This window comes from Caloenas nicobarica, chromosome 2 (genome assembly GCF_036013445.1).
Source record: "Caloenas nicobarica isolate bCalNic1 chromosome 2, bCalNic1.hap1, whole genome shotgun sequence".
Taxonomy (NCBI): Eukaryota; Metazoa; Chordata; class Aves; order Columbiformes; family Columbidae; genus Caloenas; species Caloenas nicobarica.
The window spans coordinates 102,119,656-102,134,759 of NC_088246.1; the positions used below are offsets into that span (position 1 = coordinate 102,119,656).

The following is a 15,104-nucleotide window of genomic DNA, read 5'->3' on the forward strand; positions in this document are numbered from 1 at the left end:
TGTCTGTAGGACATCATGGCAAGCACTGTAAGAGTATGAATAAAGGCAAAAATGAACTTTGGGTGCCTTGCTTGGTCATAGTAAGACAATTCTGCAACGTGTTAAGGGAAGGAAAACACAGCAAAGCTTGCAGATGAGCTCTGTTGTAAGGTAACACCTTCCAAATTACAGGGGATAACAGAGGGAAATGCAGAGTATCTGAGTGCCCTGCATGTTGCAGAGGAAGAGAAGAGTGAAAAAAGGCTGATCCTTTGGTAATTTTACAACATGCCAATGGCAGCTGGGGAGAAGCAGGGGATGACAACGGGAAAGTTCAGCTGTAAATGGGCATCAGGCAAAATAAGTCGGCACAAAAAGCTTTGGAGCAACGCAAGGGTATTCTACTTCGCACGTTTGCAAAGTGAAGCAGTGTTCCTGCCCAGCATCAGCACTTCACAGAGGAGAAAATTAGAGACAGAAGGGAATTGGGAACGACAATTGGGAATAGACTAATTTTTTACAACGTATGCTTATTTGCTTTGAGTGTTGGTATTTGAAATACAGAAATCAAAGGCATAAAAATAATTAGGTGTGGTATAAAAGTACATAAAAATTAAAAAATGCAACAAGAAAATTATAAGCTGAAGAGCTGTAAACAGTGTCTGGAAGCCAGATTTACTTCTCTGTATGGAATATATAATTTAAAACACAGTACATCTCTCCACCTTTCTACATCACCTTCCAAAGGAGTAGAGACAGCTAACACTGTAGGGAACTCTGCCAAACACTTGAGGCACTGGTGTGCAGGGGGCACACAGTCTGTCCTAAGTCCGTCCTCACTTTACCTTTTGTACAGCGCATTTCCATTTCATGTGAACAAACTAAACACATACAGAGTGAAGACATCCAAGCTGTGCTTGCTAGTCACCCAGAAATTACTTTGTAATACATGCAAACAATTACGTGTCCTCTTCTGTGCTTGTGATGGCCTGACATCGAGCACAAGAGCTGGTGTCACCTCCTCCACTAGAGGAGAGAAAGTGCAGGCTTAAGGGCACATCTCCTGCTCCATATGTGCAGCCTCGTCCTTGGCCAGGGTATTCATGTTCAACCACCACAGCAGAGACCAATCCTCTTGCAAGAACACCATAATCCCCAGTGGAAAGCAAGACTGATGTCTCAAGCTCCAGCCACCAATCCTTGTAGACCCAACCCACTTCCCCTGAAGACACCTAGGTCTTGCTCATTTTTTCAACAACTCAAGAGAAATCAAATTGCCTTCACCTTCTGAGCAGAGGCTGCTCTCTTCTCCTGCTTGGCTTTCATTTCTGCGAGAAGTCCACTGCCCATCACCTGTACGCCGTACCTCCGGCCTCCTTGTGGGCTTCCTTTGCTGTCACCTCTCTCAGTTTTGGCCGCATCATCTGGCTGCGCCTCCTCCAGCGAGTCTGGTGTCTTCAATTCCTCAGATCGCTCTGTACCACCATTCTGCTCTGCAGGCTTTACTTCCTTCTTGCTTGTCTCCACAGCTGGACTTTTTGCAGCAACCTTGGGTGAAGAGGGCTCCTCTGCCACCAACACAGTCTGGGGACGTTCAGATTTGGAGCCTCTTGATTTGATTAAGTTAAGGAAGCCACTCTTCCTTGAGTCTCTTTTCTTCTTCTCATCACCTGCTTCACTGGGCTCGCTGCTGTCTGAACTTTTAGTTGATGGTCTCCTAATAAAAAACACAGACATTTTAAACTCTTCTCCACTCCCCTTCTCCCTCTCTTTTAAATAGTACCTAATGACTTCTCCTGGGCAAAGCCAACCTTTTGTATGATCCATATGTTGCCCTAGGCTCAGTCATTAGCTGGTGTGTCTAAATTAAAAACTGGACAATTAACATTGATCTTACTGTCTTGAGGATTCCAGTGCCGGCCTTGTGCATTCATATAATGAAGAGAGGTCGCTGTGTCATCTGCACCGGGCACCCAGCTGTTTCCAGCACCAGTGAGGTGCTGCTTCAGCAGAGTTCTGCCCAAGCTGCCTATGCACATATAATCTCACTGAGCTCTGTTTCCAGAGTGAGCTACCTCTGCTTTGTATCTGCCCATTAGTAAAAGGAGAACAACCGATCCAGGTACATGATTTACACAGCTTTTGAGGGATCTTGTCCCTTAAGGGCCTTGCTTGAAATAGGAACTAGCTCGCACAGCCACCTTCTCTCAACAAGGAACACCGAGAGGTCACCTTTATAGTAGAATCATAAAACATCCTGAGCTGGAAGGGACCCACAAGGATCATCGAGTCCAACTCCTGTCCCTGCATATGACAACCCCACAGTTCACACCATGTGTCTGAGGACGTTGTCCAAATGCTTCTTGAACACTGTCAGGCTTGGGGCCATGACACCTCCCTGGAGAGCCTGTTCCAGTGCTCCACCAGCCTCTGCAGATACCCTCAGAATAAAAAAACAACCCCAAAACAACCCACCTGCCAGTAAGATTTTCTAAAGGCATCTTACAAGCAGAGTGTTTACACTTGAGGGCAAAACTGGGCACGTAACATGTCTGCATACAAGCACCTCACTGGAGAAAGAGCCACTGGTGCAGCAAATGGAGCAAAGATCCTCAGCCATGGGCATGGCCAGGGATGGGCACACAGGGACAGCATAATTTCCCGGGGACATCTGAAGTGAGGGGCTGGCAGGCGCCCAAGGGAAGCACGGGAGGATGCAGGAGTCTGTGAGCACCCTGAACTTAACCCGGCTAATCCATTTTTCAAAGCTACTGTAGTTTTACCACTACACACAGTATATCACAGATGGCTTCACATGTCACTACAGATATTTGTAACTCTCAGTGACTTTAAAAACATTTGCTTGTCCTGCCACAGCTTTCTGCCGGTTAACACCTACCATTTTCCTTAATGGATGTCACATACAGCACAGAAAGGGTCATTCCAAGTTGTCTGGAGATCACCTAGCTTTCTCATTTATGTATAGTATTTATGTGCGTATGTGTGTCTCTCTGTATGTGCACAAACATGCATGAACGCAATAACATCTAGATGCCTTGTTCTGTAAATATGCAACCAACTACAATGCAACTGCATAAGCTGTATAGCCCTTATATAGAACTGAAAGAGACATATCCTTCAGATCGACATATTGCCTAAATCTAGAATACTGCAAATTGGTGAAACACTTCTTTAACATATTTCTAAACCAACATAAATCTACTGCCATCTATCAAAACACTGTGCCCAGCAGCAGTCTGTACTAGACAGAGTCACCCATGTGTGCCACCAGCACTGGAGAGGAGAGCCTCAACCAATGCACAGCTCTGCTTCAGCTCTAATGAGCTCTGCTGAAGGGTAAAATTAAGTCAATGGAATTATAAAAATACATACTAGTCAATAATCCCCTCCACATGGTATATTAAAGTACTTTATTTCAAAGTAGTCATTTTTAAGGGAGGGTAATTGACTTCACAATGTCTTGACTACTGAGGTATTTTCTACCTTTGACAACAGCAGCCCTGGGTAGTGGGAACAGAAGTCAAATACAACTCAGCAGTGCTACTTGCCCAGCTATCAAGATGGATTATTATAATTTTTTTTTAAGTTATATTTGAACTTACTTTGAATCCATTTTTGTCACTTTCTTAGTGAAAAATTCATCCACACCTTCATCCACTCTCCCCATGAGGCCGTTCTGATCCCCTTCTGGAGGCACTCCAGCAGACACCTGACAGAACAAAAAAAACACCTCCTGTATATAACAATCTAAGCAGATTTGTTTCAATTATACTAATCAAGAGTTAAGACATAATAAAAATTGTGTGGGTGAACCAAACCTCAGTGCAGAGACTGGTATCACCACTGGAATTCCTCCTTTTGTCAGGTCAGTGGACACATTACATCGAATGTAAAGTAATCCAAAACACCAGTGACAAATTGGGCACTGCAATGCATGAGGCCAGGAATCAAATACCTTGGGCTTGTGAGAATAAAGCACTAGTTCAGTTAGAGGAAAAAAAAAAGCGCAGTTAAGGAACAATTAAATCCTGATCAGGTGGTGACCTGAAGAGAAAGTATTTTCAACTGCTAGTTGTTCAGGTGAAAACATAAGTTTTGGATTTAGAGATTTCGAAACAGAGCTCCAGCAGGCTAACAGAGCCTTTTGTAATTCATTCAGTCCAGCACTTCCAAAACCAGAGACTCTAAATACAGAATCGGGTGTTTCACTTGGGGAACCAAACACAGCTTTTCACTGAGCGTCTGAAAATGGAAAACTTTCTCCCTCTCTTTGGTTTCGATGCCCATGTTTTGAATGTGGGTGACTGGAGGCATCTAAAGTAATACCTGCCAACCGCAAAGGCCCTATGAAGGTGACTCTGTAGCCTCCTGAAGATGAAACACACCATCTCCTGAGAGGGTTTCTCATCAAGCCTAGCTCGCAGACATGGCTTTGATGTGGAAAAGCTCTGTTACCAGTACAGAGACTTCTTTCAATTTAAATGCCATATGGAAACCTTTTAGGTGACCACAGAGAACTCCAAAAGACCCAACCCGGTTGTATTCTTGGTAGCACTTATGACCAGGAATCAGTCTGCCACGAAACAGCATGGTTTGTAATTTGAAACAATTTAAATCAAGGAATCTCCTAGTTGCCATGAGAAAAGCTGGTGTTAACATCAGACATGGCTTCGATAAGCCAGGACAACAGATTGCATGTGAACTAATGCTTTGACACATCCACGAAAATTTTTGCTTTTCAGTGGCTGAACCTTGTTAGAAGCCTGGTGTTTACTTTTTAATGAAAGATAATGGTTAATATTTGATTGATACCCACTGTAGCAACATAATACTGATCTGAAAAGAGCCCATCTGGTGAAGACTGCTTAGTTGCCAGTCAAACTGCATATTTTCTATAAAAAACAGTTTTATTCTAAGAAGTGCAATGACTTCTCAGACTTCCAACTCTGGCATCTTTGGGGTTTTCTGTAGAGAACTTTTTTACCTGGAACATTTGATGCTGGGCAGCAATGCACGGACTGACATATGGGTTGGTCACACCAGTGCTGGTTGTTTCAATGCAAGTATTTACCTCCTCAGTCAAAAAAGATTTGACACTGACATTTCAACTGAAACATGTCAGCCAAAAGTGACTGATGCATTTCAATGGAAATGAGAAACTGTTTAATATTGATACCCGAGCCCTCCAAATAGCAGGAACAAACATGTAAGTATCAAAGGCAAGCGCATCTCCTGATGGGAAGCAATGCAAAGATCCAATAATCTACTGCAACTGAGAAGATCTACCTCAAAGAAATAATTTTGCATCTGAAAAAGCAACAGTTCATAAAAATGTACTAAAGATGCATGCAAATGTTGAGGGTCTAATATGGTCCTCAATGCACAGGATTTTCTTACGGATGTTTATTGTAATGCCTTTTAGTAATCATGTAAAAGACTGAACTCGGGTTTACTTCGTACTTTATGCTCCTAGTGCTAAAAAAAAAAAAAAAAAAAAAGAAAAAAGAGAGAGAGAAGCTGTTAGCTTTTGTTTTTCCTCCTTTTTTTTTTTTAACCCTAACTTGAAAGGTGAGCCTTGTGTTTCTTTATTAAGGAAAAAAACTGGCTTAGAAGCACACATAAAATAAATGAATCACTATCTCTTTCATACATTAGAGATTCAACTCTTTCTCAACTAAATCATCACACGATGGAAGAACTCATGAGGTTGAGATCTCACAAAGTCTAAATGACAAACAACTAGTTCATCATATTCCTTCAAAGCGATATGGGAGTGGATGGTGCTGAGGTTTTCCTTTTATCTCTCTCTTTTTTCCCCTCTCTGAACACTCATATCAGTAAAAACCCTGACAAAACTATAAATCTTTCTTCTGCCCGCCCAACTCCCCCCAGTTAAAAGTTTCCATTTCTCCTTTTTTTCCTCCATTTTTCCTTTTTTTTTCCTTACATTTTTCAGCTCACAAATAACAAACGCATTTTCCAGCAAAACCAGAGAAGTACAGCTATGATCATCTGAGAGTCCTTAAATTACTAAATGGAAATAATGGGAAGAGCAAACAACCCAACAGACCTACTTTAAGCAGTAGAAAAGGTCAAGATTTTGCCTCTCACATTTCAAGTGCTTTTTCTAACCACTGTTCTCTGTATTCTCAAAGTGGCAAAACCAAGAGGAAATCAATTCTGCAAACAATGCCACAACCACTCATGACTCTGGCCTTCAAAATTTGGCTGTTTAATTTTTGGAAGCATCAAAGAAAACATCTTAAGTCTCTCAAAATTTTGTTCAGACTTGTTATGAGGTCAGAACTACTGAACAAATAAAAACAAGACAGGGACAAACGAGTTTAAAAATGTTCCTTTCAATTTCTGCAACTAAATAAACCCCTGATTTCCTAATTAACTCAATATGGATGAGCGTTCCCACAACATTGCTCTATCATGGGAAGTACCTCTTCTCCCCTACAAGTAGTAAGTGTTTTGTTTCTGTTGGGCAGGACATCGTACATCCCAGTTCCATGCCTAGTAGCACCGCACTTGCCCCCGACATGTCCCCACTCCTGCAGATGGCACAGGATGCGCAGAGTAAATTTGGAAGAGAAGCAAGTTCAGCAATTGGGAAAATACGTGCATTCTGCAGTACTGGAATTGGAAGAAGTAAACTCAAGATGTGTTTTCACTACAACGTGGAGACCAGTCTGTCCTTCTGCTACCTCCACCCTTCCCTATAAAGTGCAAAGGAAGGGAAAGTTGGCTTGACTTATCCCCTCTGCTGGAAAGTTCCTCCATTCCCAAGTAGTGCAAAAAGTGCTCTACTGCCTGACATGACCTCTCCCAGCATTAGGGAGATTTTCACGGGTCCTCTCCACTGGCAATCCTCAGGGAGCAGAAGAGGCCACAGACACTCATTACTAGGCAGCATAACTCAGAGAAGCAAGGGCTGCCCCTTGATAAGGGTTACTTATCATATCAGCTGTGCTCTGTTGCCGTGAGATAGCTCTGTAACTCCTCCAGATCTGTCCTTACATACCCTGAGGACAACCCATCACAGAAAGAAATCTTTATTGATGTGGTGTGCCAAGGAAATGGAACTGTGGAAACCCCACACGTATACTTGGGTTCACACCAAGGACTTCACAGACAGACAGTGTTCTTCTGTTTTGCTTTTCTAAGGCAGACTCCAGCATGAAAAGTAGACTGGTGACTATGCAGATTTTCTGGCCCAAACACCACCTTTAGTTAAGGATCTGTGGGAAGCTGGGTGTCACAGAGTAGCTCCTCTGCGAGCTGATAGGAATAAGAATTCATGCCAAGTTACCATGTCTTAATGCAGGCAGAAAAAAGGATCAAGACTTAACAAACCCTTCCAATGTAATTGAAAAGTCTCATGATATTTTGTGTCTTTCCTGTGAAAGCTCCAAGTACCTCCAGAAACTGCTTCCATGAAAAAACAAAAGCAAACTAAAAAAAGATAAAACATATCCCCGTTTTAGGCTGTGTCAAACAAGACAAAAAGGTTGCAATAGAGATTTCACAGTGAAAGACATGAATAGCAGAAGAAAAACGAAATAGTTGCTTATGGCTTTTAGAACTTCAACAGTTGACCTCATTACATTGCAAGACCTGACTCATGGCAAAAAGCAATCAACAGATGACATTGCCAGCAATATTTTAATGTAGACTCACTGCTGCTTGGCTGGGCTGCTGCTTTTTATTCCTTTTGGGTCTTAATTTTGTAAAGTGTTCCAGTTTTCTCCCTTCTTCTGATGGCAGTTCTGAAATGAATCCAGAAGTTCGTTTGTCCGGCCTGCTGGAAGGAAACGGTGGGTCTTCTATATGGATAGGTACTTCTTCCAGTGCTTTATCTAGATCAAATTCCATTTCTAAGAGAAATCAAAATTTTCTAATTAGACTTAACATGCTATTTAAAACAAAAGACAACGCCACCCCTCTCTTTTGTGGTAAATAACGATAAACACACTTAGAGAACGCAGCCACAACATGTTTGTGACCAGACAGAGCACTGTGAGCAAATATTTCCTATCAAACACACTAGAAGAGTCATAAAACAAAGCAACCAGTGTGGGCCTTAAATGCAGTTCAGAGGGAGGGAGAGTTACCTGTGCTTTTCTATCAAGAACTACCCAGAAGAATCTCAGGCAAGGAAAGAAGCAAAAGAGTTGTAATAAATTCTCACTTACCAAAAGCTCTGGACACCGGCCGGAGCATTCTACTGTGGATGCTTTTTCTTTTTGATTTAGGAGTCATCTATCAACATAAACCAAAACAAAAATGACTTCAGTGGACAGAAGAAATGACAAAGAACGCACGTTTCTATCCAACAAATCAGTTCTTCGAGCCTATGTATCATTTCAAGATCTGACAGGGTTTAACGCCAGGAGGAAATGGGTCTTTTTCCTACCCTCCTCAAACATTCAGAACTTTTTCTAAATTGACATTTTGTTCAACTGACTTCAAACAGAACCAGGGTGGCAGTTTATTCTTCTCATTAAAACCTTTGGCTGTACATATGATGATTATTTGAACTGTCTGGGCATTAACTCATTGATTCCCAACTGTAAAACAAGGGAACTATTAAAACCTCACCTCTGCATCTGAGATCATGAGGCACAGAGAATACAATTACTGCATCCAGTACTGCACAGTTAATGACAATACCAGGGACAGTCTCCCCCTTGTCCTGCCTTTTACTTTTCCTATGAAATACATTACCTCAGTTCATTTGTCAGTGACATGCCACTGAGAATGATTAAAATTCAAGCATCTATGCCTCTGGACATCACCACACAGACCATCCATTTTCCCTACGAAAATGCAGTCTTGAGGCACACCACCATTCTTCAAAAAGCAAAAATACTGTGGTAGTGTTAGTAGTATCACCAGCAAACATGACTTCCCTGGACTTTAGTTAACGCTGAGAATAGGTGGAAATTTACCTTGGCATACATTCACTGTAGTTACTGAATGTTATGTGCTACTCTTCTCATCTTCACATTTCCAGAAAAAAGGAGCATGTTGCCTTAAGAGCACAAACACCCAGACTTAAGACCTGAATTTGTTATTTTTGGAAGAAAGTTGCCTTTATTTTCTTGCATGAACTCTTCTGAAAGTTTGCATGGCAAGACAAACTGTTTTGCTAAAGGAAACAAATGCATCACCAATTCCAAACCTCTTGATATAGCTCAGCATTGAAAGACTTTTAAACAAAAACCTGACCTGCAGGTTTTCTAAAGAGTTAATTAAAAGCGACTCGGCTTCTGCAAAGATAGGGTCCTTTTGTGGTAGAGTCGAGTGTGCTGGCTTTAGTGACACCCATATACTTACACGTCTTAAAGCCTCATGGCTTCAAACCTGGAGTGTCAGTCAGGAAGCTGCTATGGCTCACAACTCGTTAACAGAATTGTTAATCAAGTTAAGTAGTATCAATTTTATGTGAGCCAGAAAACACATAGTTGGCATTGACATTTCAGAAAAATCATGAATTGTTTAAGTTTTTATGTAGGGAAAGTTCAGTGCATAGACTTACATGTACTGAATTCATATTCCCATCCAAAGTAGTCAGGAGGATTATTATGCCACCATTCACATGCTCAGGCTTATGACAGATTTTCCTAACAGCAAAGTTATTACTCATCTTCTCAAGCTCAGAAAAGGACTTTCAGACTACAGAGTGGGCAATGATAGCACTGTCTGGGCAACAGAGCTCTGTTTTTACTGCCATGCACACAGCTGGGAAAAAAAGATACCTTCAGCTGTTGCAGGTTTCCACTTCCACATTTGACAAGCATCACTAAACGACACAGTAGTTTCAAGACCAGCCAGAAAACAGCTTGGCACCTGAGCAGACTTACCCTGAAACTAATGAGCAGGCAAAGTGTTATTGCATCAAAAGGTCAGACATGCCTTTCAGAGTTAACCAATAAATATAATGCATTTAATGGATTTGATGGCAAGTGGCTGGAGAGGTGCTGAATTTTTTCAGCCAAAATTGCAGTGGACTGTGCAATGGGCAGGCAGCTGGGCAGCCTCTGAACTGCACACCTCGACAGCTGCCAATCCGTCACCCAAGCCTGGAACAACCAAAGGCATCCGCATCTCATCTAAGGAAGAACTGAAGCAGCTCAGTATCTGGGGGACAGCAATTACAAGTCACTATCAGTAGTCTCCTGGTTTTATTTTCAGACGTAGCCCATTTCTCTTGTTAACGTGCACGTGCATGCGTTTTGGTCTGCTTGCCACTTTTTTTGGTGGTGTGACTGGAAATTGCATCTAGTGGGATAATGCAGCAACTCATGTGCTAAAGAAGATCAGAAAAGAAGACAGAAAACAAGGCTGATGGGAGACTTTCGATCACTCAGTAACTTTGCAGGCACGGCCCGTGTTCAGAGCGCTCCTGGATGGACACAGACAAACCAAGAGGTGCTTCAGCCTGGGCCACCAATGCAGAAGAGCACGGGGCAAGTTTTGAGGTTCCTGGGTGGGGTTTGCAACACTCCAAGACATTCCCAACAGCCAGAAAAAGAATCGTTTCATCTTCCTTCCCAGACAAGAAAGTGCCCCCAGGTGACCCTGCAGAGCTTGTGCTGATGACCATAAGCCAGTCTCTGGATCACTGCTGTAACTTACTGTCAGCTTGGCATGATTCGTCAGCAGCCTGGTTGCTGGGGATAAAGGCAGCGGGATGGAGATGCCTCGCATTTGCTTGAACAGCATGAATAACAGCTATACATACACTTTTATTTGAAAACCTTCTGTTTTCTAGCCTGTTTGGGAAGTGCACAGATGAAAGGCTTCTTGCCAAGTGAACTTCCCAGATCACATGCAGAGCAAAATGGGTCAAAGCATTAATTTAAATAGGCCAGTGTGCTCTTTTTACAAAATATTAGACTTAATCTCAGCTTAATATCTCAGCCACCGTGCAGTATGCTACCGCAGCAGAGCACATGTCATTACCAGAGGAGACATCTGAACTCCTGGGGAAAGATCTCTGCCTCTCCCCAGCCTGAGCCCCATTTCCCATAGTTCATGGAAGCAGTTCAGGTTTGGCAGATGTGGACCTTCTGCCTTCCCACCACCTCTGGCCACGCAAGCATAACGTGGGTCTCCTGCCTTATGTTTCACTCATGGCCTTCACCGGGGAATAGCTGTTAGTATTGCCCTCCCCTCCTTTATTTCTTTCACATCTTTCAAGGACCTTCCATTCTAGCAGACCACCTCCTGAACTTCTTCCTTGTTTTGCCTGCTTTTCTGTGAGCACACTGTAGGCTGCCTGGTGGGAAAGATAAAAAGATTAACTGCATCTCTGGGTCTTCAGAGGCCCTCTTGCAAGTCTGCATGCGCCTGCGCCACTGAGATCTTCAGAGATGGTTCCATGAAGGTACCCCTCTGCAGCGCATGGGGGCCACCAAATCTCCACCATGGTCCCAAATTAGGGCTTATTTAAAGTTAGACACTCTCAAGTGTTCAAGGTAACTTTAAACTCCCAGGATCTCTTCCCGTGATCACTTTTCCAGATCACTCCCTTCTGACTCCCTCGCAACACTATCTGAGCTCTCTTGAGTTTTCTTAAATTACATTACCAACTGTGGAAGAACACTACTACCTTGGGAATTAAAAACAACAACTAAAATCACTGTTTTGAGTGCTAGAAAACAATGTGCTTTTAGCAACAGTCTCAAATACTCTACATTCCTTGATTATATAGATAATTAAAATTACTCCCAGTACTGAGGGATATGCTCATTTCCATGTTTTTCTCCTTCACCTCCAAAGTAATTGACATTCAACCCTATGAGATACAGGGATGCTCTGTGACCATCCTGTCACTTCCCTTTCAAAAGATTTCAGACAAATTAATGAATAACTTCCCCTTCCCTCTTGAAATTCAGTTCCCCAACCAGTCTCCATTCAACCCTCCTTCCTGCAAAACAACGTTATTTATTTTCAGCTTCGAGAAGGCATTAAGTGCGACAGCACAAAAAGGTGAGAAGAGCAGTCAAAAGCTCAAGGTGATTCAACTCGACAAAGAAAACACAACTGAACAAACTGAGATAACCCCCTGACATCTCTTCCACCCTAGTGGCAAGAAAGCTCTGGTTTATGTCCATATTTAAGCCACTCTTCCATTAAGCTGGATGACACTTGAGTATCAAACAAAATCAGTAGATTTTCTTTCTGAGCAGTAACATTTGTGCTTATACCTCCAACATCAGCACTTTGCTTTGGTTTGGTCTTAAAGCCAAGGGATGCTTTAAATTCAGATGCTACACTAGCTGAACCGTTTTGTGAAATCCAATCTCATCCCTGAACTGCCGCATATTTCATTTGTAGGTGCAGATGGATGGCACTAGAGTCTCCCAGGAGACTCACGAGGCAGTACAGAGGCAAATGGAGCACAAAAACGTAAACAAGTAGGCCAGAACAGCAGAGCTAAAAAAATACTTACACTTGTACAGCAGAGAGTCTCCATGCAGCAAAAAAGAAAGAAAAAAGAATATGAATGGGGAAGACAAAGCAATAGCAGTTCTCAGGAAAGGAGGCAAAACCAGAAGTCACCAAAATAAAGAAAACTAAAGCCAAAACACTTAGAAGTCTTAGCAGGAAAGGTGACATGCAAGAATGAGGTAAAAATCCCTTGCATTTAGAGGTGCTATACACTTTGTGTTTCCAGAGGATAACCAGAGAAGGATGTGATCTCTCTTGCTTATTTATATTGAGACAAATTCAGGTTTTCAGATGTTTGTTTCCAATATATGGCACTCATCAATGGTGCCAACCTGCCACCTGCTGTCCCAATGTACTGTGTTTTTTCATTTTGCTGCCACCAGTAGTGAGAAAAAACTGTAATTCTGTTATTTTCTAGTCTGAAGGAAGCTTCTGAATTAAAAATCAGCAGTTTGTTGTGAAAAACAGGAGAGCAAGGAAAACAAAACATAGCTTCTCCTGAAAGAAAACGAATGCAAGTCTATTTTCCTGAGGTTTAAATAAACCTAAGCCCAAGCAGCGGTATTTCTCCTTCCCATAAGGAGGTTTAAAGGCACAGCCCCTTCAAGCACTTTTGGTACATTAGAAGAATGCTATCCCATTAATAGAGCGTGACCTTTCCTCTCCCCTTCAAAAAACTGGAAGAAAACAAAAGGAAGCAGCACAGCCATCATATGAAATGAAGCAATGCCATACCCCATCCCCTTGTGTGGCACATGAACAATCATGCTCCTCCTTAATTTAGAGTAGGAAAAAACAATTATTAGAAGTGTGGTTCTGTCTTCAAGTTGAATGGGAACTGCTGCTACAACACCACCGCAGGTATTAGCGGAGTGTTTGTGGCAGAAGTCAATGGTCATGGTCTGGATTAAACTTCTCGGCAAGGAAGTGCTGCATTTTTAAATGGATATCGCACTGGCGTTAAATTTTCAGCAGTGAAACCAGCCTGTGCATAACATGAAGTTCATCCTTTAATTATTGAAGGGATATTAAGGTCGGTTTTTCAATCCTTTGACATTCTCAACAATAATGACCCACTTGTCACAGTTCATACTTCTAAGCTTAACTGTAGCTAAAAGTTTTAAAGATATGATGATGGGCTATCTTTGAATAGCAAGAACAGTGTTCTTGCACACAGCTCCACTCCTTTATATTCCTACTGTCCTGAGGGCCAGGTTGGTTTGTTTGTTTTTAATTTCTCTTTCCTTTTATCTTCAGGAACTTCAGCTTTATGCAGAGTTCTCAACTAGTAGTGATTCAGACAAACCTCATCATTACTCTCACTTCTGTATGCTATCCACACACATACACTCTTACTCCATTTCCCTGCCAGAATCCATGTTCTCTTTTCTCTTGCCCATCTTCTATTCTACCATTCACATAGTATCTGAGATTGCTGGAGAGACTGCAGATTTCATTCAGAAACATCTTTAAAACTGAAACCATCTTAAAAATAAGTTTCTAGCACACTTAAAAAAAAAAATCCATCTGCAACAGGGTTTCTCTTTCAGATGGCCATTCTTGGTAGTACTCCAGTGTGTTCTGCGTATTTAATGCATAGGCAGGAAAGTGATTTATATTACACAAGCAGCTGGAAATGTGATTAGGACCAAAGTATGAAGCAGTACATATGTAACAGGAAGCAATCACAGGATTTGAGGAGTTTACAGTCTACAGTCCTGATCCAGCAAGGGTTTATGGTAGCTCCCACCTTCCACACTTCACAGATCTCACCTGAGTGAGTGTCACTGTTGCGCCACTTAAAAGTTAAAAGGTGCTAAACAGCTCGTGGGTGTGGAGTAAGGAGGGAGAAGGAGGAGAGGGAGGCACGCAGCAGGTGAGACAAGGAAGCACCATTAAGCAAAGCAAAGACTGAGGGTCTCGCCTGAAGTCACCAAGGAATCTGGCTGCTCTGCAGGAAACCTAATGCCAGTCTTCAGACCCCTGATCATGAGGCCACCCAACCCTCCCCTTCATTTGCTCTCAGCATAATTGCAAAATAAAGTGGTCTGCCTCCCAGCGCACATGGACCCATTGCTAAAGCTGAAATGCCAACCCACAACCAAAAATCACAACTAAATTAAACCCAAACAAAACCAGAAATTGGACTGGGGAATCATAACAATGTACCAACTGGGAATGAGCTGTCAGAAAAAAGTGTTTTCAATTATTCTTCCAGAACATATTAAACCAGTGTTAAGTTATTTCAGCTATATGTATTTTGTGGGGTATGACTTTTTTAAGAAAGAGCTATTAGAAAACAAGGCATTTTATCACAAGTCCTGTTGTTTTGTTTCGCTGTAAGGATTTGACCTGTTAAGCTGCCATGACACCATCTCAGTCAACTGACATTTCCCACACTTCTTCTAGTCTCCTAACTACCTTTGACAGAGATGTCACACATCTGTTGTCTCATTAAAAAAAAATAAATCTTCTGGTATTCTTCATAAAACAGAGTAGTAAATTGACCCACTTTGCTTTTTTGCACATTAATCTTCGGACACAGAGGTGTCTCTCCATCTGCATAGAAAGTCTTAGAAACCAGAAAGCTGCTATTGCTTACTTCAACTACTGAAGATCTTATAACATGATTTCCAGGATAA

The 15,104-nt window shown here is 42.1% G+C and overlaps 1 protein-coding gene across 4 annotated transcripts in view; it reads right to left on the reverse strand.

Annotated features, from left to right (window-relative positions):
• Window positions 1–15,104, reverse strand: part of CARMIL1 (capping protein regulator and myosin 1 linker 1) — a 197,683-nt gene that overhangs the window by 17,161 nt on the left and 165,418 nt on the right. For all 4 annotated transcript variants that reach the window (XM_065629473.1, XM_065629472.1, XM_065629470.1 and 1 more), the window contains 4 exons: window positions 8,199–8,265; window positions 7,684–7,880; window positions 3,603–3,709; window positions 1,264–1,696 (listed from right to left, as the gene is read on the reverse strand). In XM_065629473.1, coding sequence (XP_065485545.1) covers window positions 1,264–1,696; window positions 3,603–3,709; window positions 7,684–7,880; window positions 8,199–8,265 — 804 coding nt within the window. The remainder of the gene's footprint in view (window positions 1–1,263; window positions 1,697–3,602; window positions 3,710–7,683; window positions 7,881–8,198; window positions 8,266–15,104) is intronic.